This window comes from Eumetopias jubatus, unplaced genomic scaffold (genome assembly GCF_037043125.1).
Source record: "Eumetopias jubatus isolate StellerSeaLion01/CBP00866 unplaced genomic scaffold, mEumJub1_p1.0 scaffold_15, whole genome shotgun sequence".
Lineage (NCBI taxonomy): Eukaryota > Metazoa > Chordata > Mammalia > Carnivora > Otariidae > Eumetopias > Eumetopias jubatus.
The window spans coordinates 19801915-19826016 of NW_028274821.1; the positions used below are offsets into that span (position 1 = coordinate 19801915).

General features: G+C 40.7%; 1 protein-coding gene across 3 annotated transcripts in view; it reads left to right on the forward strand.

The window, feature by feature from the left end:
- The first annotated feature begins 575 nt into the window (after positions 1 to 575).
- Positions 576 to 24102, forward strand: part of CEP78 (centrosomal protein 78) — a 37653-nt gene continuing 14126 nt past the window's right edge. For all 3 annotated transcript variants that reach the window (XM_028090372.2, XM_028090370.2, XM_028090371.2), the window contains exons 1-11: positions 576 to 1080; positions 4793 to 4965; positions 5059 to 5131; positions 6171 to 6274; positions 7657 to 7831; positions 9954 to 10067; positions 11627 to 11691; positions 11979 to 12090; positions 16241 to 16373; positions 17533 to 17578; positions 18957 to 19085. In XM_028090372.2, the coding sequence (XP_027946173.2) occupies positions 828 to 1080; positions 4793 to 4965; positions 5059 to 5131; positions 6171 to 6274; positions 7657 to 7831; positions 9954 to 10067; positions 11627 to 11691; positions 11979 to 12090; positions 16241 to 16373; positions 17533 to 17578; positions 18957 to 19085 (1377 nt within the window). In that variant the 5' untranslated portion in view covers positions 576 to 827. The remainder of the gene's footprint in view (positions 1081 to 4792; positions 4966 to 5058; positions 5132 to 6170; positions 6275 to 7656; positions 7832 to 9953; positions 10068 to 11626; positions 11692 to 11978; positions 12091 to 16240; positions 16374 to 17532; positions 17579 to 18956; positions 19086 to 24102) is intronic.

Genomic DNA, 24102 nt, shown 5'->3' on the forward strand with positions numbered 1-24102 from the left:
CAAAAAAAAGAAAAAAGAAAAAAGCCTAGGAGACAGTTATGAGAGAGCCAACCATCATTGTCAATACAAAACCAAGTGATTACTAGTAATCACAATAACGTCCTGAATTCATGGAGCTCTTTACAATATGCCAACAACCGTGTGGGGTAAGCAGAAACGACAGAAATGAAGAGTTTTTGTAGAAATTAACACAGACAGCAAAGATTTAATGGACGGCAACGGACATCCACTCAGTCGTTCCCTTATTAAGTCCCTTATTAAGTGTCCTCTCTCCTGGGCGGCGCAAGCACGGCACTTGTCAGAAGTTTAGACCACTTTTTATTTTTATTATTATTGTTTACCACTTTTTAAATGTGCTTCTACATCTATCTCTCACCGTTATTCGACCAGTAAAGCCTTTCCGCAAACCCCAAATTCCGAGAACCGCCTACCTTCCGCACCTCCTTCGCCTTGAAGGTCCCGCCTCTCGTTCTCAGGCCTCGTCCCCACGGGAGGCGGGGCCTGCGTGCTGACGCACAGCGAGCGCACTGACGTCTCCGCGCACCGCCCCCGCAGGCTCCACCCGTCGGCTTGAACCGAAGTCCCGCGCCGCGGAGCACCGTGAGGCGGGAGCCAACGGCCGGCGCCATAGGGCGGGGGTCGGCGCGGGAGCTCGGCGTCGAAGGGCTGGCCTAGCTGGGGCCGGAGACCCTGCGTCTTCGGGCCGAGCCGTCGATCCTCCGCAGCCGCGGGGTCGCAGCCGCCCGGCAGTGGGCGACCCGGCATTCCCGGGCGCCAGCGGGCATTGTCTCCGCCGCCGGCGTCCCCCGAGCCCGCCCCCCCTGGCCATGATCGACTCGGTGAAACTGCGCCGCGACACCGCGGCCGACTTCTTCTCGCACTACGAGTACCTGTGCGCGCTGCAGGACTCGGTGCCACTGCCCTCGGTGCGCGCTTGCCTGCGGGAGGGCGTGCTGGACTTCAATGCCGACCGCCTGCGCATCGTGGACTGGGCGCCGCTCCTGAGCACCCTCAAGATTAATAAAGATCTGCCCCTAGTCTCTATCAAGAGCTTCTTCCAGCCGTGGCTTGGCGAAACAGGTTTGTAGTTCCCGCTTCCCGGGGCCCTCGTGTAGGTGAGGTGAAGCGGGATTTCACACGCTGCCGGTGGAGGCAGGAGGCCAGCCCGGGTGGCCGGTGCTGTGGTTTGGGTGCAGCACACCGGGCGTGCGGCCTAGGACTCTCACCATCTCAGTGGCCCGGGGCGAGTCACTGCAGGCCCGTAGGTCTCAGCGTTCCCATTCGGGATATGGGCCAGTAGGACGCGCTGTATGTGGTGATTGCAAAAATGCACCGAGTTACTGTTTGTAAAGCACCTAGCGCAGTTTGGGACATCATTCAGCGTTCGACAGGTGTTACCTAGTTTTCTAAATGATTTAGCCTGACAGAACACAGCGATTAAGAAAAATGATACATCCCAGCATTTTGCTTCATTTCGTTTTGAATAAGACATAGCTCTGTTAGGAGAAAAAAAAAGTTGTTTTGTTTTTAGTGACATCTTGTAGTGGATAGAGCACAGATGTAAAGGGAGCCTAGGGTTTGAATTCCAGGACTTACACTGTGTGGCCTGAGCAAGTTACTTTTGAACTACAACCCCCACACTTGTAAAGTGGCATTGAAACTACTTTTATCGGGGCGCCTGGGTGGCTGGGTAGTTGGGCATCTGCCTTCAGCTCGGGTCATGATCCCAGGGTTCTGGGATCGGGCCCCGCATCGGGCTCCCTGCTCGGCGGGAAGCCTGCTGCTCCCTCTCTCACTCCCTCTGCTTGTGTTCCTGCTCTCACTCTCTCTCTAATAAATAAAGTCTTTAAAAAAAAAACAAACTACTTTTATCATGGGTTCTTAGAATTAAGCAGGTTGTTTAAGAGTACACTTAACGGTGGTGAGCATTGAGTAATGTGTAGAATTGTATGGTACACTTGAAACTAATATAACACTGTTAACTACACTGGCATTTTTAAAAATAAATAATTTTTACCAAAAAAAAATTACACAGGTTGTTTGTATAAAGTTTACGGGCACTCAAATGAGCTCAGCCAGCACCAAACACCGTTGGAGACAAGGCTCCTGGCCTAGAGGATCTCCTCTTCTACTGGGGGAGACAGCAAGTAAACCCAAGCACAGTAGTCAGTGTTCTGGAAGAAGTGACCTCGTGCTGCAAAGCAGAGAACACTGAAGGGAACGTTCAGGGAAGGCCTCTTGGAGGAGGTGCCTCCTTTCTGAGGTTGTGTGGAAGCTGCTCAGATGGCAGGAGGGAGCTGCTTGTGCAAAAGTTTGAGAACTATAATATGGCAAAACTAAAGTGCAGGACTAGAACTTAGGGTTTAAAGAAGTGAGACCTGAGACTGGAAACCTGGTGGGGGCCACAAAGGGAGGGGCTTTGTTTGTCCTATCAAATGGTTGGATGTTTATCCGGAAGGTTGTGGGCGACACTTAAGGATGATGACACGGGCTTTTGATTTAGAAGCTTGCCCTGACCTAAATATGGAAGGCAGTTGATTGGGAGGAGGGTGAATTGTAATCAAATTAAGGTATAGGAAGGCAGGACTGGATTTCAGAGGTCAAAGAGACCATGGATGGGGTCTGGTGACCAGTTAGCAGAGGGGGGAGTGCAAGCTTGGGTGACAATTTATAGCAGCACCTTTCTGTGAGGCACAGAGCACAGTAGGAGGGGATTGGGGTTGGGGAGAGAATCTCACTTCATTCTTAATGCTTTAAGAGGGCCCTGTGGGGCATCCAAACATCCAAACATGTCTGCTAGACGTTTCGGGGCTGCAGGTGCAGATTTGGGCTTTATGGGGGAATGTTTGAAGGTATGGGAGAAACTGAGGTAACCCACAAAGAAGATCTAGAAAATACTAACCTTAAAGATGGTTTTTGAAATGGACCCACTTGAGTATGTTTACAAGCTGGGACAGAGTAGCCAGCACACAAGGAGGATGTGAAGATCCAGGAGAGGAAATGACTACTGATTTATTTTTTAAAACCTGAACACTTGTCATGTGCCTGGCCCTTTTCTAGGTTCTGGGTTTTACGTCACCTGTTATCTCTTCTGTAAGGACATTCCAATTTATCCCCTGGTGAAGAGAAGTCACATTATTCTCTACATCTCATGCAGGTGTTAGGAACTGTTCCATACCTCTGAAGGGATTTGATTTATCCAAAGTAATAACTTAGAAATCAGAAGCAATTACAGTGGGAAGAGACCTCAAAGTCAAGGCCACTGTACTTTATCTTGCCTAATATTTCACATTGAATGTAAGAAAAATGTATCATAGAGACCACTCTTCAGAATTCCTTCACTGAACCTTTGTTTTCTCTTGCATCCAGCGGGTCCAGGCTGTAGATTTCAACGGTTTGCTTCTTTATCCTCACCAGCTTTTCTTTCTTTCTTCCTTCCTTCCTTCCTTTCCTTTCCCTTTCTTTCTTTCTTTTGATTTTATTTATTTTAGGGATAGAGCATGAGCAGAGGGAGGGGCAGAGGGAGAAAAAGAATCTCAAGCGACTCTGTGCTGAGCTTGACACAGGGCTCAATCTCAGAACCCTGAGATCAGGACCTGAGCCGAAATCAAGAGTCTGTTGCTTGACCAACTGCACCACCCAGGCACTCCACCTCACCAGCTAGCTGCCTCTGAGCTCAGTTTCCCTCAGTTCATCTGCTTACTGGGCAGCAGTGGTCTTTTTATTTATTTATTTATTTATTTATTTATTTATTTTTATTTGAGAGAGAGAGAGCACAGGGGGAGGAGCAGAGGGAGAGGGACAGGCAGACTCCACGCTGAGCATGGAGCCCAACATGGGGCTCGATCCCAGGACCCTGAGATCCTGACCTGAGCCGGAACCAAGAATCAATGCTTTAACCGACTGAGCCAGCCAGGTGCCCCTCCAGTGATCTTCTCAAATGAAAATACATGCTTAAAATAATGCTTGTAATGGCTCGCCAGCACAGGATTATTGTGTATGGGCTGCACAGTTTGTGTTCTGCATGGAAGCATGAAATCTGAGCTGTGCTCTGCCAAGCCCCAAGGGGCTAATTGGCCCTGAGGAAGAGGTGCTTTTTCTAATCTATCTGATTTAGGTACCTTTTTATAACCTGCAGAGGCACCCTTACTCTGCCAGTGGTAGCCCCTGTTGTCATCAGCTTTGGGGTCAAAGCCATAGGCTTTTTATCCCAGGCTTGCTTTGGCCAACCTCTATGGTCCCCTCCCCCTTGTACCCTAGCCTTTAGTTGTTCCTACCGGCAGTATTTTCCGTGGCCAGCAGGTGTCAGGCTTGTATGTCTTTGCATAGGTCTCTGCAGTTAAGCACCTCCCACTCAGACTATGTGGTCATTCTCTTTCTAGATTCAACTTCAGGGTTATCTTGAAGCCATCACTTAGATATAACGTTGTGCATTCATAGGAACCTCTATGCACATAGTTAATATGCTGTATCTCGTGTGGTTGACGTTTTGAGCTTACATGTGTTCCTCTTTAAAGAGGGCTTTAAGGGGCACCTTGGGGGCTCAGATGGTTAAGTGTCTGCCTCTGGCTCAGGTCGTGATCCCAGGGTTCTGGGATCGAGCCCCACATTGGGCTCCCTCTCCTTCTGCTGCTCCCCCTGCTTGTGCTCTCTCGCTCTCTCTGTCAAATAAATAAAATCTTTAAAAAAAAAAAGTAAAGAGGCCTTTAAGGATGGTTCATCTCTGTGCCTTAGCACAGAGCACATGCTTTCTCATGGTGATAATACATATTTTACAATAATTTTGCTTTAGGTTCTGACAAAAGTAAAGTTTGCAGAAGTCGTATTCCTGCGATAAGAAACAAAGATGTGACCTTCCAGTTATGTAAAGCTCTCAAATGCTGTTTAAGTGTATCAAGTGCTCTAAAGAACCTGGAGCTAAATGGACTAGTGCTGAGAGAGAGAGATTTAACTGTTTTGACAAAGGTAAGGCTTCTCCAATGTGTCCTGCAAACATTGGATAATTGCTTTTGGGGGAAACTAAACCCATAAAAACTTTAACTTTTTCTCCCCATAAAGGGATTGAATAAATCGACCTCTCTGGTGCACCTGTCTCTTGCAAATTGCCCAATTGGAGATGGAGGTTTGGAAAGTAAGTTTCAGTCTTGTTTACGTCTCCTCCCACCAGACTGATCTCATGTCTGGCTGCATGCATGTTAATTGCTGTCTGTACCTTTTCTGCTTGAATTGTCTCCTGTGCCTGTTCAAATCTTGGTCTCGTCTCACCTGTACACTGAAAGTTTGTCATGCTGGATACTCTCAGAACCAGTTCCACTAAGATGATGTTAAGCCACACAAATACGTACTATATTTTCTCTTTATTTTGTTCATCTTTTTCTTATCAAGGAATAATTATGGGAAGGGAAATAGCAAAATGTAAAGACAAGAAAAATCATTTTCCTTAAAGAGTTAAAACAACTATATGCAATCATAATTACATAATGCACTGTGTTATGTACTAAAATAGGAAATCTATGCAAAGTGCTATGGGAGTATATAAAAGGCCAGCAAATTCAGTGGTGCTGGTGGGGGTGTATCATGGAAGTAATCACAGAGAAAGTGATTGTTGATTGGGGTCCTGAAGAATTAGTGTGTTTACTGTGTCCACTAGTGGTCTGGGGTGGTAAGGAAGGCTGCATTTTAATTTGAGGGAACTAAGAGTTTGACATGTTCTGTCTTCTATTCCTATAGTATATTGCATAGCACCTAATAAAACTCTGGGTTTATAGTTGACATTTAAATTAACTGATAACTGAGTTTGGGTTATATCATTGGAAATGAAAATAGGAAGAGTTTTAGGCTTTTTAGGTTTTTCTTTTTCTTTCTTATGTCTCAAAAGGTATATAGTACTTTACTGCCTAGTTGGGAATAAAGTTTGCCAGGTTCGGAGTATTCAATTTTAGCATCTAAGTAGAATTAAACTGTTCCTGTAAACTGGAATAACCCTTTATTACTGACATATTTTAGAGTGCACCAATCCATCAGTTGCCTGGGAAGATTGTAGATAGTGATTTTAAGACTACAGCTATAAACCTCCAGTAGACTCAGGAAAAGCAAATAAGTCAAGATTGACCAGACTGTATAGGCTCTTCATCTTATTGTGTGTGTGGTTTTTTTTTTTTTCCTTTTAGTTATTTGTCAAGGTATAAAGAACTCTATCACTCTTAAGACAGTAAACTTCACGGGGTGTAATCTGACATGGCAGGGAGCAGATCACATGGCCAAGATCTTAAAGGTGATTTTATGTTTAAACTTTCATGAAAACATATTCTGTGATTGAAGCACATTAATATTTTGATACAAGATGGCAGATCTTTTTTGTCTTTTGATACATGTGATTGCAGTTTTAGTTTTTTGAAAGAATATGACCAGTTTTCAGTTTGGGGTTCTACCATTTAGGAAAGGTAATCCATTTAATCCTAGGAGTAAGAGATCTAATGTATAATACATTATAAATAATACTTTCATGTATTTTTAGTTCTTGAAAACAGCCCATCACCTGGTGTTAGAGTTTTTTTCAAACATAGCCACGCGCATTTGCTTAGCAACTGTGGCTGTTTTCGTCCTACACCAGTGGAGTTAAGTAGTTGCAACAGAAACGTTATGGCCCACAAAGCTGAAGAATTTACTTTTGGGCCTGTACAGAGCAGGTCCATTGACCCCAGCTATAGAAAACAGTCAAGAGCATGGATTCTGAAGCCAAATAACCTAGTTTCAAATTCCAGCTCACCAATTTCATAGCTTACGACCGTGGACACATTACTTAGCCTCTGTGCTTTATTATGAGGATTAAATGAACTAGTTTGTATAAAATAGTGCCTGGCACATAATAAGCACCATGGAAGTGTTTTGCTGGGATTTCCACGTGTTGCTTTTATAAGTTATTGTTAACAGGAAAAGAGCACCAATGATTTTCCATTTAGACTGGCATGGGAACTTTGAGTCTTTTGTTGCTCAAGTATGAATAAGATTTCTTTCTTTTAAAGTCAGTGTTTCCTGTTACCAAAGTTTGTCTTATGAATATAGAGAAAATATGTCTTTATGTGCATACTCTAAAGTAGTGAGATCCATCGAGTTGGGGGAAGAAAATATTAGAACCTCTGTATTTATTTTCATAGCATTTAAAAAATAACTGTAGTTTATAATGTAGGTGAAGTATATGTGCAGAACTGAATGTATAACTTTGTGTGTATAATTTATCAGTGAATAAGATACATGTTACAGAAGTTTACTTGCAGGATGCTCAAGCAAGTGTTTAGAAACCACTGGAGGACAGAATGATAGAACTTAGAGCCTCAGCAATAACAGAATTTAGAACCAGTCCCCTGACTTGGCAGATAAGGAAAATAAAATTTACAGAATGTAATTCATTGTCAAAGTATGTGTAACTAATCAGCCACAGGTCACCCAGTGGCTAGAATCCAATCACTGGCAAATTAGAATTGGGGTCGCTGAGACTCTTGAGCTAGAATCAACTGCTCAGTCTCTCGGGTTGACTCTCCTGGCATATATACTTGGTATGTGCATGTAAATCTCTGACATGATAAGCCATCCTCAGTACGCATACCCTGCCACCTTATCCAGATGTCCTAATTTCATCCTGTTAAATATTTGAAGTATCAGACCATGAGAAGGCACGAAGAAATCTGGGCTGAGAGTCTTCGTTACAGGAGGCCTGATCTGGACTGTATGGCTGGTTTGAGGCGCATCACTTTGAACTGCAACACGCTCATTGGTGACCTGGGCGCGAGTGCTTTTGCAGAATCTCTCAGTGAGGATTTATGGCTTAGAGGTAAATTCTAAAATAGAAAATAGTGAATTTTTAAATGTTAAATATGCTTAGCTTTTGGCTTGATAACCACTCTCATGGAATTTTTTTTTAAAGCCTTATTTTTTCCAATACCTTTTTTGTGCTTTTAAGCTTCTCTAAGAGTTGCATATATTCTTTATAGAAAATACAGAGTAACTAAACAAAATTACCCATAATCTTAATACACATTTTGGTGTACTTTCAGTGTTTTATTTTTCTATAAATGTGTTCGTACACTTCAGAGACTAAAAAGGTGGATTCATGGTTCAATTACTATTTCATGCTCTTTTACTTAACGATGCATCATGTGGTATCCATTATATTGATGTGCAATAGTTTAATCATTCTTTGAAATTAGACACTTTGTACTTTTCTCTGTCAGGAACAATGTATAGTGAACACATCTCTGTGACCATTGCGTTAGTTCTATAGATTAAGTTACTAAAATGGAAGGACCTTATAATGTGACTTTTTTTTTTTTCTTGAGAGAGAGAGAATGAGAGATAGAGAGCATGAGAGGGAAGAGGGTCAGAGGGAGAAGCAGACTCCCTGCTGAGCAGGGAGCCCGATGTGGGACTCGATCCCGGGACTCTAGGATCATGACCTGAGCCGAAGGCAGTCGCTTAACCAACTGAGCCACCCAGGTGCCCCGTGACGTATTTTTAAGACTTTTATTGCATGTTGCCGAATTACCATCCAGAAATCCTGTGCCAGTTTATAATCCACCTTAACAGTGCATGTGAGGCCTCTCCCCTCACAAGCACTGGCTTGTGTCACTTTTAAAAAATTGTGACACTACAAAAGTGAGTAACCCTCCCTTTTTTATGAAGTGGGATTACTCCAAACTTTAAAACATTTTTCATTTAATATAGTATGAGCATCTTAAGAAGTCAGTACATTTACATCTCCCACATCATTTTTGGTGACTATGCCATTATATGAATATACCATAGTACACTTAAGCTTATTCATTCTTGCTAGATATATGAACTATTTGCAGGTTTTCACTGTTAAAAACAGTACTCTGATACACATCCTTGCCTACGTCTCGTTTCCTTTGGTTAAATTCTTAGAGAGTTGCTAGGTCAAAATGGCATGCACATTTTCAAGGTTTTTGTTACATGATCTTGACCTAATCTTATGGAACAATCTCATTTTATTGTTTTAATTTGTATTCAGTTTACATACTAGTGACATGTAGTGACTATTTTTATTTATTTGGCTAGTTGGTTAATTATATCCTTTGTCCATTCTGCGGTGAGAGTTTATAAGGATCTCATCATATTGTTTCCATATATCTGGCTTATTTCTATGTGTCATGGGATTTTAAAAGACTCCAGTTACTTTAATGTAATGGTTTACACAACACTTTTAAAAAAGGGCTCATATGATAGTTTCCCCTTATGTAATGTTTTTTATACTTGTGCTTTTGTGATGATCCCTGGTTTAAACGTTGTTCAGCCTTGGAACTAGTATTGATGATCATTTGTTCTGTTCTTTGACCTTTTAAAGAGAGTGTTCTTGACTATCATTCTTTCATGATAAGTTCTTAGCATATGTTTCCTATTCATACATTCTTTGGATTCGTTATTATTTCCATCCTCTTAAATGTCTTTCTTTCTTCTAAAACTAACAATTATTGCATATCTGCCATTTTGCTTTTTCCTTTTAATTAGCTTTAAGAGTGATTTAGAACTCAAGATCCTATCAAAAGAATGCAGCGCAGGTTCTGAGCGCCACCCAGCTTTTGCCTATGAGGTTTACACGCCACTAGCATCCTTGCTGATTATGAGCTGAGACTCCTTTTGCGATGCTTTTCACTCATAGACTATCTAGAGTTATTCTTCACCTCTGTAATTGTAAAATATGTTGGGTGATTTATTGGTACTAAGAGCAGGATAATCATGGCCCATCCAAGAATTTTTTATTGGATTTTTCATTATATGTGTGTGTATACTTTTCTATTTTTCTTTTTTCAATACCCAAGATTAAAAACCTACCATGACTTCTTGTACAGAAATCTTACATGCATGAATACAAGAGAGTTGTCTATATGTTAAATCTGTGTGGAGTTGGCAAGTGACCTTTTGTCTCTCATCGAAAGCACTTGACCTGCAGCAGTGTGGCCTCACCAATGAAGGAGCAAAGGCTTTACTAAAGGCCCTCGAAACCAACAGAACTCTGGTCATTCTGGATGTAAGAAAAAATCCACTCGTTGGTATGTCACACCTTTTTTAATGATTAACAAATAACAAAACAGAAAGAATGTGTTCGTGTGTTGACAGTTTTTAAAACCTAATGTGTTTGCTTTCCTAATGTTATACTCTTCTAATCTTGTACTTCCCTTGTGTTTTTAGCAGATAACTTACTACTTAACATGAGTTATACTTGTAAATTGCTCTTGGCTGCCACTCTGAATAAGATGAACTTAGATAATGCACTAGCTTCCACCAAGAGAATCATTGCCTTCCTGTGGAACCTCTGCATTCCTGGAAAGAGCATTTCATTCATTTCTCAGTTTAGCAAGTAATTTTTGAATCCTTTCTGTGTTCCAGACGCAGGTTTTAGGCACTAGGAGTGTAGTAGTGAAACGGATAGACCGAAGTCTTACCCTTGTAGAGCTTACGTTCTAGTGGCGGAGTTCAGGTAGAAATGAGTAAGCAGGTAAGAAGTGTAATTTTAGGTAACAGGAAGTACAAAAACACCTTAAGATAAAGACCCTGAAGGGGGTAATAGGGCTGTATTAGATTTGTCAAGGGACAGCTTCGCTGGAGAAACGACTTTTGAGGGGAAAGCTAAATGAAGAGAGTGGCAGGCCATGGGAGACCTGGAGGAGGCAGCTTCCAGCACCAGGAGGCAATGCATACACAGGCACGGGGGTGACAGGGTGGATAGAGTGTTTAAGGAAAAGATGGAGATCACCATGGCTGGAGCACCGAGTGAGGGAGAGCGTGGGATGTGGTGAGGTCACAGAGCTGGCCACGGGCACGATCTTACCAGAGTAAGGACATGGATGATTCTAAGTGAGTGGAGCATTTTGAACTAGAAAAGGCTTGATCTGAATAGTGTTTCAATAAGATGACTCTGGTGTCATCTTATTGACACTCTGGTGTCAATAAGATAGACCTGGGGATGGGGGAGAGATAAGGAAAATGAAGAGACCAGTCAGGAGACTGTGATTCCCCTCAGGAGTCCAAATAAAGGCTTTTAATGGCTTACCTCAGGGTGGAAGGTTGGAGCTGGTAAAGTGGTTGAATTCAGGTTGTGTTTTGAGGGGGTAGCTAATAAGACTTACAGATAGATCAGGTGTGGGGTATGAAGGAAATAGTAATAAAGAAGCAAGTGCTGGATGATGACGCGTGTAACTGGTTGGTACCACTCACTGAGAAAGGGGCGCTGAGGAGAAGAGCAGCTTTGAGAGAATGTCAGGACTTTGGTTTAATGGATCAGGTGCCCTTTTGGTATCTAAGCAGCTGGACGTCCCAGACTTTTGCTTTCTATCCTAAGGTATCCAAAGCCATGTTAGACACAAAGTGTTGAGAATTGATCTTTGCTACTGCCAAAAGAGTAGTCATTGTGGGCAATATGGGAGGGGGCATACTTTCATCTTAGGTTTTTGAGGAAGAAATTAGAATTCTAAAAAGGGGGAAATAGGTATGTAATTACATAATGTGGGTTTTATATTTAACTTTATGTGAAAAGTTCGTGTTTGCTTTTAAATGGGAATAACCACTCATTGGGAAGCAATTACTATAATTTCAATTTATTTTACTTTAGATCATTCTGTGATGAAAGCAGTTATCAAAAAAGTTCTCCAGAATGGAAGGAGCGCCAAGTCAGAGGTAACATGTTGTAGTTCTCGAGAAAGAATTTTTCTTTAATTGCATGTTTTTCTTTTTTCCCCCCTAATAAAATAAAACTATCAAGGCATTTTTCTGCCATCTTAAATCAATCAAGTCAAATCAAATGACTTTTCTGTTTTGAAAACATTGTGTGATTCTTTAATTTGGGATCCCAGAAATGCAGATTGCAAACCTTTTGTTAACTCAAAATAGCTTAATTTCCAATTGAGATCAAACCCTCATAAATTACCTGTGACTGAAATGACTATTTATTATTTCTCTTCCAGTACCAGTGGATAACTTCTCCATCAGTGAAGGAACCATTCAAAACTCCTAGACAGAAAAAGAGAACTATAATCCTAGGAAATGGTCGGAAGGGAAAAGCTACTATTAGAATTGGTAACTTTTTCTCCTGGCTTTTTAACGCCACTAGAGCTTATGCCCCGTATGTGTTCCGATGGCTAAAAGTGGAATCTCTTCCCTTCGTATGATAGTGATGGTAACAACCAGTATTAACCACATGCATATAGGAAAGACTGTAAATGTTCTGATACAGATTATAAGAATTTATGGAATATAGAAACAATTTAAAGAGATGCTAATATTTCCATTTTTTTAAAATTAACCAACTATGTTTTCATAAAAAGTTCATTATTTTGAATACATTCTTTGGTTGAGATTTTCATTTTCTCTTCCTGTGGTTTTTTTTTTTTTTTTTGACAGAGAGGCAGCCAGAGAGGGAACACAAGCAGGGGGAGTGGGAGAGGGAGAAGCAGGCTCCTCGCTGAGCAGGGAGCCTGATGCGGGACTCGATCCCGGGACTCTGGAATCATGACCTGAGCCGAAGGCAGACGCTTAACAACTGAGCCACCCAGGCACCCCTCTTCCTGTGGTCTATTAACGTAGACAACATAGGCACACAGGTGACAGGGTGGATGGAATAGTGACATAATTCCACATAGTTTGAATATAATTTGCCATTTTTCTTCTTTCACTTCATTTTAGATTAAAATTCTATATGATTTCGTAGTTATACGTTTTTATGAATTCAGAAGGTTTCATTGAGTTGATTGGTCTTTTTTTTTTAATTGTGAAAGATTTGGGGGCACCTGGGTGGCTCAGTTGGTTAAGCGACTGCCTTCGGCTCAGGTCATGATCCTGGAGTCCCGGGATCGAGTCCCGCATCAGGCTCCCTGCTCAGCGAGGAGCCTGCTTCTCCCTCTAACCCTCCCCCCTCTCATGTGCTCTCTCTCTCTCTCTCTCTCTCATTCTCACTCTCTCAAAATAAATAAGTAAATCTTTTTTAAAAAAAAAAAGAAGGATTTGGGATGCCTGGCTGGCTGTCGGTAGAGCACATGACTCTCGATCTTGGGCTCATGGGTTCGAGCCCCACGTCAGGCATGGAGCGTACTTTAAATAAATAATAAATTAGTGAAAATTTCAAAATAACCTAAGTATTATATAATTTTTTAATAGTATTGTAAACATTTTCATAAATACTACTTTTTTGGGGCGCCTGGGTGGCTCAGTCATTAAGTGTCTGCCTTCGGCTCAGGTCATGATCCCAGGGTCCTGGGATCGAGCCCCGCATCGGGCTCTCTGCTCTGCAGGAAGCCTGCTTCTCCCTCTCCCGCTCCCCCTGCTTGTGTTCCCTCTCTAGCCGTGTTTCTCTCTGTCAAATAAATAAACAAAACCTTAAAAAAAAAAAACTACTTTTTTTTATTATTAAAAGGTATGTTTTTGATTCTCCATTAATCTACTTGTTTGGTCAACGAAATATTAAGTAGCAGGTAAGAGGGTTTATTAAATCAAAAGAAAGCTTAACAATTTTTCTACCAATTTTTATTTTAAAACTGATATTTTAGTAGTCAAATAGTATATACAAAGAAGCTGAGATTTGTGATGTCACACTGATTATAGATTATTATTAAAAGTTTACATCATGTGTAAAACATTCTTAAAAGTGTCTAAGTTGGTATTTTGATATACTAGAAATAGAAATGTATATAGGTAAAATATATATTTGTATCATATTAGCATTTCTGTAATTTTAGTATCTGGTGGTATATAATAGGACTTCATGGAATGAAAATAAAAAATGAAAAATCTTTTTTTTTCTTAGCATGATTAAACAAAGTGACTGAAATTTACAAGCTCACTGAGCTATTTTTAAGAGTAATTTTATTTCTTGGGCTTTTCTTTGTATTTGCCTCAGTTACGTGGAGACATAGAGGTAAGCCACATCAGTGCCTGGCTATATAGTTAGATCCAGGTGAGTATAGAGGTTATATAATTGTGTGAGTTGTCACATTCACATTGTAATCATGTGTGCAGAAAGAAGATAGGAACTTGAATCGGGATTTTATCTCCTCACAAGATAAGTGTGAGTTCTTTTGGATTTAATTACAAATGGCATGTTTGCATTAGTTTCTGAAAGAGGAGAGGTGTACACGTACAAACCACATATATATGAACATTTTTTTCCTTGAGAGTAAATAAAAAAATAGCACAAGATGAATGGAACTTCTATATATTTTTTTTACAATATACATTTTTTTATGTTGTGTTAATCACCATACATTACATTGTTAGTTTTTGATGTAGTGTTCCATGATTCGTTGTTTGCATATAACACCCAGTACTCCGTGCAGAACGTGCCCTCTTTAATACCCATTACCAGGCTAACCCAACCCCCCCACCCCTGTCCCTTCTAGAACCCTCCGTTTGTTTTTCAGAGTCCATAGTCTCTCATGGTTCATCTCCCCCTCCGATTCCCCCCCCTTCATTCTTCCCCTCCTGTTATCTTTTTTTTTTTTTAACATATAATGTATTATTTACTTCAGAGGTACAGATCTGTGATCCACCAATCTTGCACACTTCACAGCGCTCACCATAGCACATACCCTCCCCAGTGTCTATCACCCAGCCACCCCATCCCTCCCACCCCCCACCACTCCAGCAACCCTCAGTTTGTTTCCTGAGATTAAGAATTCCTCATATCAGTGAGGTCATATGATACATGTCTTTCTCTGATTGACTTATTTCACTCAGCATAATACCCTCCAGTTCTATCCACGTCGTTGCAAATGGCAAGATTTTGTTCTTTTTGATGGCTGCATAATATTCCAGTGTGTGTGTGTGTGTGTGTGTGTGTGTGTGTGTGTGTGTGTGTGTGTGTGTGTATACACCACATCTTTATCCATTCATTTGTCGGTGGACATCTTGGCTCTTTCCACAGTTTGGCTATTGTGGACATTGCTGCTATAAACATCGGGGTGCACATACCCCTTCGGATCCCTACATTTTTATCTTTGGGGTAAATACCCAGTAGTGCAATTGGCTAGATCGTATGGTAGCTCTATTTTCAACATTTTGAGGAACCTCCATACTGTTTTCCAGAGTGGCTGCACCAGCTTGCATTCCCACCAACAGTGTAGGAGGCTTCCCCTTTCTCCGCATCCCCGCCAACATCTGTCGTTTCCTGACTTGTTAATTTTAGCCATTCTGACTGGTGTGAGGTGATAACCTCATTGAGGTTTTGATTTGGATTTCCCTGATGCTGAGTGATGTGGAGCACTTTTTCATGTGTCTGTTGGCCGTTTGGATGTCTTCTTTGGAAAAATGTCTGGAACTTCTATATATTTTAAGAGGCATATAAATTTATCCAGAGAAGTCACACAGGTCATGTGGTGATTATCAATAAGCTACACTATATGAAATATTTGCCCTCTATTACCACATATGCTTTATTTCTCTTGCTATCCTAATGCTGCTAAAGTAGTATAGTAAAATAGATCTAAAGAATAAATATAACAAACCTATATTACTTGTTTTGAGTAACTGTAAAAAAATTAAATGTCAATTTTAATATATGGTTTATTCTAAATATATTAGCACGTAGGTCTAGTTTTTGCTACTATTTCATATAAGGATATTGACTTTTTAGTACTGAAATGTAGGCCAAGTCTCCATATCTTGCTCTTTTATCCATTGGGTCTTACTTCTTTTTTGTTTTCTATATGAAATCAAATGAGCAATGAAGGTTGACAGACTTACAGAGGGTAACATTGACTTACCTGCAACTTAGCAGCCTTCATGCCTGTTCCTTTGATTGTTTTCACATAGAAAATTTAATCTTAAATTAAAATTTTGGTCTAATTCAGATTCTCTTTGGCAGGAATCAGGGATGTATCAGTGTTTCTCTATCTTTGAGATTCAGAAATACCAAAGATATCTGAGATTCAATAAACTGGATGTTTCTGCATGATACATAAGATGTATTGTTTCATTCTTTGGGGTATATTTTTTATTTACTTCTGCATGTTTTGTGCCTCTCATATATTTTAGTTAAAATGATAACTTGTTACTCTACCAGAACTTAGATTTGTAAACATTGCTAGTCCATGTCAAAGCATTTTTACAGAACGATCTTGTTATTAATGGCCTCGCATCTTTGGCAGGTGCCTGTTTAAAGTGCGAACATGTGATAATTGTTGTGTCACCATTTAGTGCATCTTGATTTTGTCCTTTAATGCTTTCGCAAACATAGGATTGGCCACAAAGAAGCCTATAAGTAATGGAAGGAAACACTTCCTTGGTAAAGAATATTCTCCTGAACCTCTACCTCCTGGCGTCTCTGGTTTCCTGCCGTGGCGCACAGCGGAACGTGCAAAAAGGACCAGGTAGAGGATATTTATTCCGTCTTGAGTCGTTCAGAAATTTTCATTTTGGAGCTTCTATTATGCGGGAGGTCTCTATTGGTTTCTCTAGAGGAAAAAATGATAAATCACACGTGGCTTCTGCCTAATAGGTCCTTGAAAAAAGAAAAAAATAGTTATAATTGCAAGTTGCAAGTTGTTTCTTATGTGTCCCAACAAACATTCTCTCCACCGGTACAGGTGAGTAAAGGTTTCATTAAAGGCGGGTATAATTGAGTTGGGCCCTACAGTGCAGGAGGAGGAACTTGGATATATAAGGAATGGGGAAAAAAGACATTTTCGGCCTGGGGGATAGTTCACTACAGAATGGATGGGGAGTAGGGATTAGACTTAATCTAACTCAGTCAACTGGCTTAACTCATTTTAGTGAATCAGATTTAATAAATCAGATATAACTAGTTTTAGCTGATTACTTACCCAGGGGATAACAGTGCATAGCGATTTTTATACTAGAAGTATAAAAATCTCTTTAAATGGTCGAACTATAATTTTAGGCCTGCTGAGTGAATTAGTTTGCTGTAGATTATTGTCAGGTAATTTACAGGGTAGTATTCAAGAAATTGGGGATTAACAATTGCTTAAGAAAACAAAGAATTGATTTTAAATAAGACGAGGTAGGTACTGTGTAAAATAATTGTTCACTTGCCCACATTGAATTGATGAATATAATCTCCATTGCAAATGGTGATGTGAATTATTATTGCATAAACTCTAGTTCCCAGACCCCAGTCTTTACACTTCAGTTTTATGACTTTGTGATGTCATATCTTCTTTTTATGATAATTGTTAATATCGAGACCATTGTGAACACAAGGAGTTGTCCATTGGAGAATGATTATTAATCAAAGACGTTAGATTGGAAGTCTAAACCATCCTGAACGTAGAAAGTGAGGACGCCCCTCAGCAGTTCAGAGAGTTATGACAAGCCAGTCTGCTAAATTCTGTTCAATTTTCTCCATAGTAGAGCCTCCCAGGTCCTTATTTTGAGCTTATTTTGTTTATACGCAATTCATATGTATTATTAATAGTATTATTGTACATAATTCTAGCAAATTCTAGCAAACTGGCATCAACTGGTGATATTCACACCAATGTTTAACTTAATTTGTTGGTATCTCTTTAGGGGTTTTCCATTAATCAAAACTCGTGATGTATATAATCATTTGCAGGTATGTAGTTCTCATATTTACAATATATAGACGGTTAAGTGGGAAAGGTGGGAGGGCGTTCTCTTTGCATTTCATACTAAACAGAGCCTTACAGGAAACATTTCCCTCTCTGAAATAAATCCATTTGCAACTTGTCAGGTTGCTCTCCCAATGACGGTATGTAGTTGTGTGAATATGACACACACTGGGGATCTTGTGGTTCCATCCGTAAACAGGGAAGACATTTCTCCAGTCCACAAGTCACCTGTTAACCCAGTGAAAGGAATTTGACCGCCAACACATGGAGCTATCATTCTCAAGAATGTCTTATGTTTTCAAGAAATGTTATTTGAGAGCTATACGTATAAGTTCCAGATCCTAAAGGCAAAATAAAAAAGCCAGTCCCAGGGCTTCTGCTCTCTCAGAGCACTTCTTTCTCTCTCACCAAGGCCACACACATTCCCAGTTCTACTGCCTCATGGTCTTAGAACCAGCCAATTTCGTCAGAGTGTCAGGTTCTCCTTCTGCCTTGTCCTGGGGGACTGCATAGTAGCTCTGAGTAAGGTAACACTACTGGATTGAGAGAAGAGCACCCCGGGTGTGAGCCCTGCCCCCTGCCTGTCCAGAAGAAGGGGTGCACACCTCATTCTACCATTGGGACTTTACTGTGGGATTTGTTGCACGTGGTTAAAATGACACCCCAGTGACTTGTCTTCTGTGCAGTTATGTAATCCCAACACTCCTCTTTTTGATCTGTAGACTTTTTATGGGGTTATGATCAGGTCAGTTTTCAAATGTTGGAAACAGCATACTGAACTGCGTTCCAGTGGCAGTGAAACTTGACAGGAGAATTGTATTACCATTACAATAGTTCTGCTTTAAGGTGGCTAAAGGATGATGAGGTTTTTGATGGGTCCATTTTAGTTGTGTATGTGTGATTTATTTTTTTAAATTTTCATGTTTTTTTTTCACTAGATATGTTGACTTTCTAATTATTCTTCTAATTCTTCTTATCATTCCCCTACTGATGGATTTTTCCTCCAAAAACTACATTTTCTTCCAGACTTTTTGTACCTGACAGTGGAGAGTAAATGTCTCATCTGCAGTATAAAGTTGGTCTGAGAAAAATGTTTACCCTGGCTCCTCACTTGGCTTATATGAAAGAAAGTTAATAAAATAATACGGAGGATTCCAAATATTAATCTTAACAGAATTCTATACAGTGACAGCAAAAATAAATCATTGTCATTTTACTTTGTCATTGCTTGTTTTAGACTAAGCAGTGGAAGACATTTATAAATAATGACTTGATACCTCAGGTCAGTTTTGTTAAATGTCCTGTAATATTTGTTACCTGGTTTTTGTTATCTCTTCTACAACCTTGTCTTCTTTCTCTAAGCAATCAGATTTTCCTGTGACTGTGACAGTAGAGAGTCCTTCCTCCTCAGAAACTGAAGAGGTCGACGATTCATCCGAAAGTGTTCAAGAAGAGCCTGAGAAAACCAGTTTAAAACAAGAAGCATTAGAGGTACAAAGTTACCACTTTAAGATCCAGAGATTATGTTTTAAACCATAGTGGTCTGGGCAGGAGGAAGCCTGATTAGGATACTGGATGAGCTTGTACATGGCTTCTGTCTTCCCCTCAACGATTCCCTGGCTTAGACCAAGGTGGAAGGTAGACGTTTGAATTCTGAGAAATAAAAATCAAAACATGTCATCAGTAATATATTTTCCTTTCCTAACCGACTGAGCCACCCAGGGGCCCCTTTTACTATTTGATTTTTTAAAAAAGAAAGCCAGATTTTTATTTTCCTAATTAAAATTAATGACAATAACATAGAGAAAATTTAAGATAAGTACTTGGAAAATTACTAAATGTTAGAGTGGGTTGAATCTGTAATTGATGTAGAATTACCCCTTTCATTTTCTAAATGAGCACCTACAATCTGTAGCACTTAAAATGCTTTGTTACTAAGCTGCAGAGTAAAGACAGGACCCCAGACCGTCTAATTTGCGTTCATGGTCATTTTATTTTTTTTTTAAAGATTTTATTTATTTATTTGACAGAGAGAGACACAGCGAGAGAGGGGACACAAGCAGGGGGAGAGGGAGAGGGGGAAGCAGGTTTCCCGCTGAGCAGGGAGCCCGATGTGGGGCTCGAATCCAGGACCCTGGGATCATGACCTGAGCCAAAGGCAGACGCTCAACGACTGAGCCACCCAGGCGCCTCTCATGGTCGTTTTAGATTTCCTGCACTGATACACTAGGGAGCTTGTACTTCTAAAAGCAACAGTAAGGCACTGGGGAAGACCAAGAAGGTCAGGAACTGTAACTAGGGACTACCTGATTCAGGATGTGCTGAGGACCCTCTCGGCTCTTCTCCACTTTGATAAGACATTAAAGTGCTGGTATCAAATTTTTAAGAATATATCCACAACAATCAAGAGAAGGGATTTCAACATTTTTTTCAGAGACAGAAGATAAGCAGAAGGGTGTGAAGCTGTGAACAGAGGAACAATACCACCTAGAATTTGCACAGGGACTGGCTGTAGCTGAGGGAATCTAATCCCCGCGGCAGAAATAGCTCCATCCTCAGATGTGCATGGAAGAGAGAGGGTGGAGTTGGTTAAAAATGTGACTGAAATAGAGTGTGTAAAAGGTTTATATTTGGGAGAACTGATTCCCATCCCCACCCTCATTCTCCTGAAGAGATAATTTGACTTTGGGAAAAATTGGAGAGTTATATGTAAATGATGAATCACTAAATTCTACTCCTGAAGCCACTATTACACTAGATGTTAACTAACCAGAATTTAAATAAAAATATGGGGGAAAAAAAACTGGGGAGATGGGGTGCCTGGGTGGCTCAGTTGGTTAAGCGACTGCCTTCGGCTCAGGTCATGATCCTGGAGTCCCAGGATCGAGTCCCACATCGGGCTCCCTGCTCAGCGGGGAGTCTGCTTCTCCCTCTGACCCTCTTCCCTCTCATGCTATCTCTCATTCTCTCTCTCTCAAATAAATAAATAAAATCTTTTAAAAAAAAACTGGGGAGAACTAGGGCACCTAGCGGAGGCTTGCACCCTAGAAAAGAGTATTTGGGGGTTCCTTATTACAACTGACTACCCACCTCTTCACACATAAGAGAAGCCAGTCAATCATGAGCTTCCAGGGAGCTTTCTGCTCTCATTCCTAAGTAGAAAATAACCATGGTTCGCCTGAGAGTTAGTAAAGCATACAACATGAGGTGGAAAAAGAGTAAAAACAGATATTGGTAGGACCAGGGACTATTTGCTGTTACTGTCTCTCAACAGAAAACAGAACAAAATGTAAATATCAGCTTTGACAACATAAAAGGTAGGTTTGGAAGGTAAACAGGAGGTGGAAAGGGGAAAAGGCATGGGAAATCTTCATTTCCCCAAGCGGGATGTTGAGAAAGTTTATGGTCAATAAACAATACAGATTTTTTTTTTTTAAAAGGTTTTAGTTATTTATTTGACTCGGAGAGAGAGATAGTGAGAGAGAGAGCACAAGCAGGGGGAGAGGGAGAGGCAGAGGCAGAGGGAGAAGCAGACTCCCCACTGAGCAGGGAGCCCAATGCGGGGCTCCATCCCAGAACCCTGGGATCATGACCTGAGCCAAAGGCAGACGCTTAACCGACTGAGCCACCCAGGTATCCCAACAATACAGATTTTTTTTTTTAAAAAGATCTTATTTATTTGAGAGAAAGAGTGAGAGAAAGAGAGAGAGAACACAAGCAGGGTGAGGGGCAGAGGGAGAAGCAGACTCCCCACCGAACAGGGAGCCTGATGTGGGGCCTCATCCCAGGACCCTGGGATCACAACCTGAGCCGAAGGCAGACAATCAACCGAATGAACCACCCAGGCCCCCCCAACAATACAGATTTTTTAAGGATATCACTGCGAGTCAAAGAGTTCATGACCAGTGGAAAAACGAAATGTGACATGACTTCACTGAGAGGAATGGACTTAAGAAAGAGTGTAAATGAACTAATGTCTTATTTGGTAAAGTAGGAAATTAATAATGTCTAAAATTTCGTCATGTAGTCATGTAAGTTTCTTGGAAAAGAGGAGAATTAAAAATAAAAATGGCTAAAGTCTCATTAAGAAAGGAAATCCAGATAGCTAATAAACATGGACAAGTGTCCAATATGAAATGCCACTACACTCTAATCACATTAACAAAGAAGTCTGATAATTAAAGGTTTCCTAGACCTGGAGTATAATAGGAATCTCACACCCTGCTTATATGGGCATATAAATCGACACAGCTACTTTGGAAAGCATTCAGCATGGTTCATTGCCTGAAGGTGTGCTAATACTCCCAACCCAATGAGTTTCCCTATCCCCTGCCCAGCAGGTAATATGTACTAGAATAACTGATGCAACAGGGTACGTGTGTGATTTGCATTAGCACCAACTAAAAGCAGCCCAAACATCCCTTAAGAGTCAAAAATTATGTGTATTCATACAGTGGGAAAACTACAAAGCATTAAAGTTTAAAGAACTAGAGCTTACTGGCAGCAATGTAGATGAATTTTTAAAAACAATATTGACTGGAAGACTGCATATACTGTGATTCTCTTTACATGAAGTTAAGAGTTGGCAAAAACAAAGGGAATTTTTAGGGATGCATGCATGTAAAAATGCACTTTTTAGTATGGATATCATATTTTACAGTTAAAACCTACTCAAAGGGGCGCCTGGCTGGCTCAGTTGGTAGAGCATGCAACTCTTGATCTCGGAACTGTGAATTCAAACCCCACACTGGGTATAAAGATTACTTAAAAAAAATTAAAACCTGCTTAAGAAAAGGTTGCCTCTAGGGGGCTGGATGTGTGAGTGAGTTGAGACTATTTGATTTTAAGTCCTTCACTACTGTTTGCGTTCACATATATTCACTAGCATTAACTGAACATACCCTATGCACCAAGCACTCTTCTGAGTTTGATGTGAGTGTTAACTCATGTAATCCTCACAAGAACTGTGTGATGTGGGAACCTATCTTCATGTTAGAGATGAGGAAATTGAGGCCTAGAGTTACTGAACTTGTCCAAGGTTATATAGCTAAGGGGGAGGGCCAGGTTTTAGCCACAGAGATTCTGAATTTTTAAAATATAATCTGAAAGAGAAATTTAACTACTAATTACACACATAGAACTCGTATTGGCACAGGTTTCCCTTTTTCAGCAGTTACTTTTTGTGTGCTTTGTGCTAGATACGTGTGCTGGGATAAAACATGCCCCCTTCCCCTAAATTTTGTGCACTTTAAAGTGAGGAAACAAGCCAACAGTTATAGTAGAAGTTATATAACAAAGGTTACATTGCTGAAAGCAGTCTAAAATCTTAGGAATCTTTTGGAAAGGAGTTTGTAGATCAATATCACAGAACCTTAAAAATGTTCATTTGCTTTGATCTCAAACTCATTTTTATTGACTTATTGCAAGAAAATTGTTCTACATATGGGAAGGGGCCTTCATGCGTAAAAATAGTTATTTTGTTTTATAATACTGAAAAGTTGGAAAGAATTTAAATGTTTAACCATATAGGAATGATTACAGAACCGAGAGATGTGCTCAATGGAATATTTTGTACCCCATTAAAAAAGTCAAGGTTAGGGGTGGCTCAGTTGGTTAAGTGGCCGACTCTTGATTTCGGCTCAGGTCATGATCTCAGGGTCAGGATATTAAGCCCCCGAGTTGGGCTTCTTGCTCAGCAGGGAGTCTGCTTGAGATTCTCTCTCACTCTGCCGCCCCGCCCCCCCCCCCCCCCCCCGCCAGCTCACGGGTGCTCTCTCTCTGTCTCTCAAAAATAAATCTTTTTTAAAAATCAAGGCTATGAATCCCCTGATTATATAAAAAATGATCCACTGTTAAATGGAAAAAAGTTGGGGTGCCTGGGTGGCTCAGTCGTTAAGCGTCTGCCTTCGGCTCAGATTATGGTCCCAGGACCCTGGGATCGAGCCTGCATCGGGCTCCCTGCTCTGCGGGAAATCTGCTTCTCCCTCTCCCACTCCCCTGCTTGTGTTCCTTCTCTCACTATGTCTCTGTCAAATAAATAAAATCTTTAAAAAAAAAAATAAATGGAAAAAAGTTAAACATAAAATTAGAGATACAGTATGATGGGAGCTTTGTTCCAAAAAAAAAAAAAAAATCAAACTAGCCATTGTATAGAAGGGGAAGGAGAGCAGATGACAAGAAAGAGAATTTCTCCAAAACCTGATCATTAGTCTAATTTACATAACACAATGTCAGATAATTTTGCTTTCTGATCTTTTGGTTCCATATTTTCTTAAGTGTAGACATTGAGCTTTTTTTAAAATTTGTTTTAAATTCAATTAATTAACATATAATGTATTACTAGTTTCAGAGGTAGAGTTCAGTGATTCATCAGTCTTATATAATACCCAGTGTTCATTACAACTTGTTCCCCCCCTCAGTGTCCATCACCCAGTTACCCCACCCCCCATCCCCCTCCCCTCCCTCTCCCACTCCCCCTGCTTGTATTCCCTCTCTCGCTGTCTCTTTC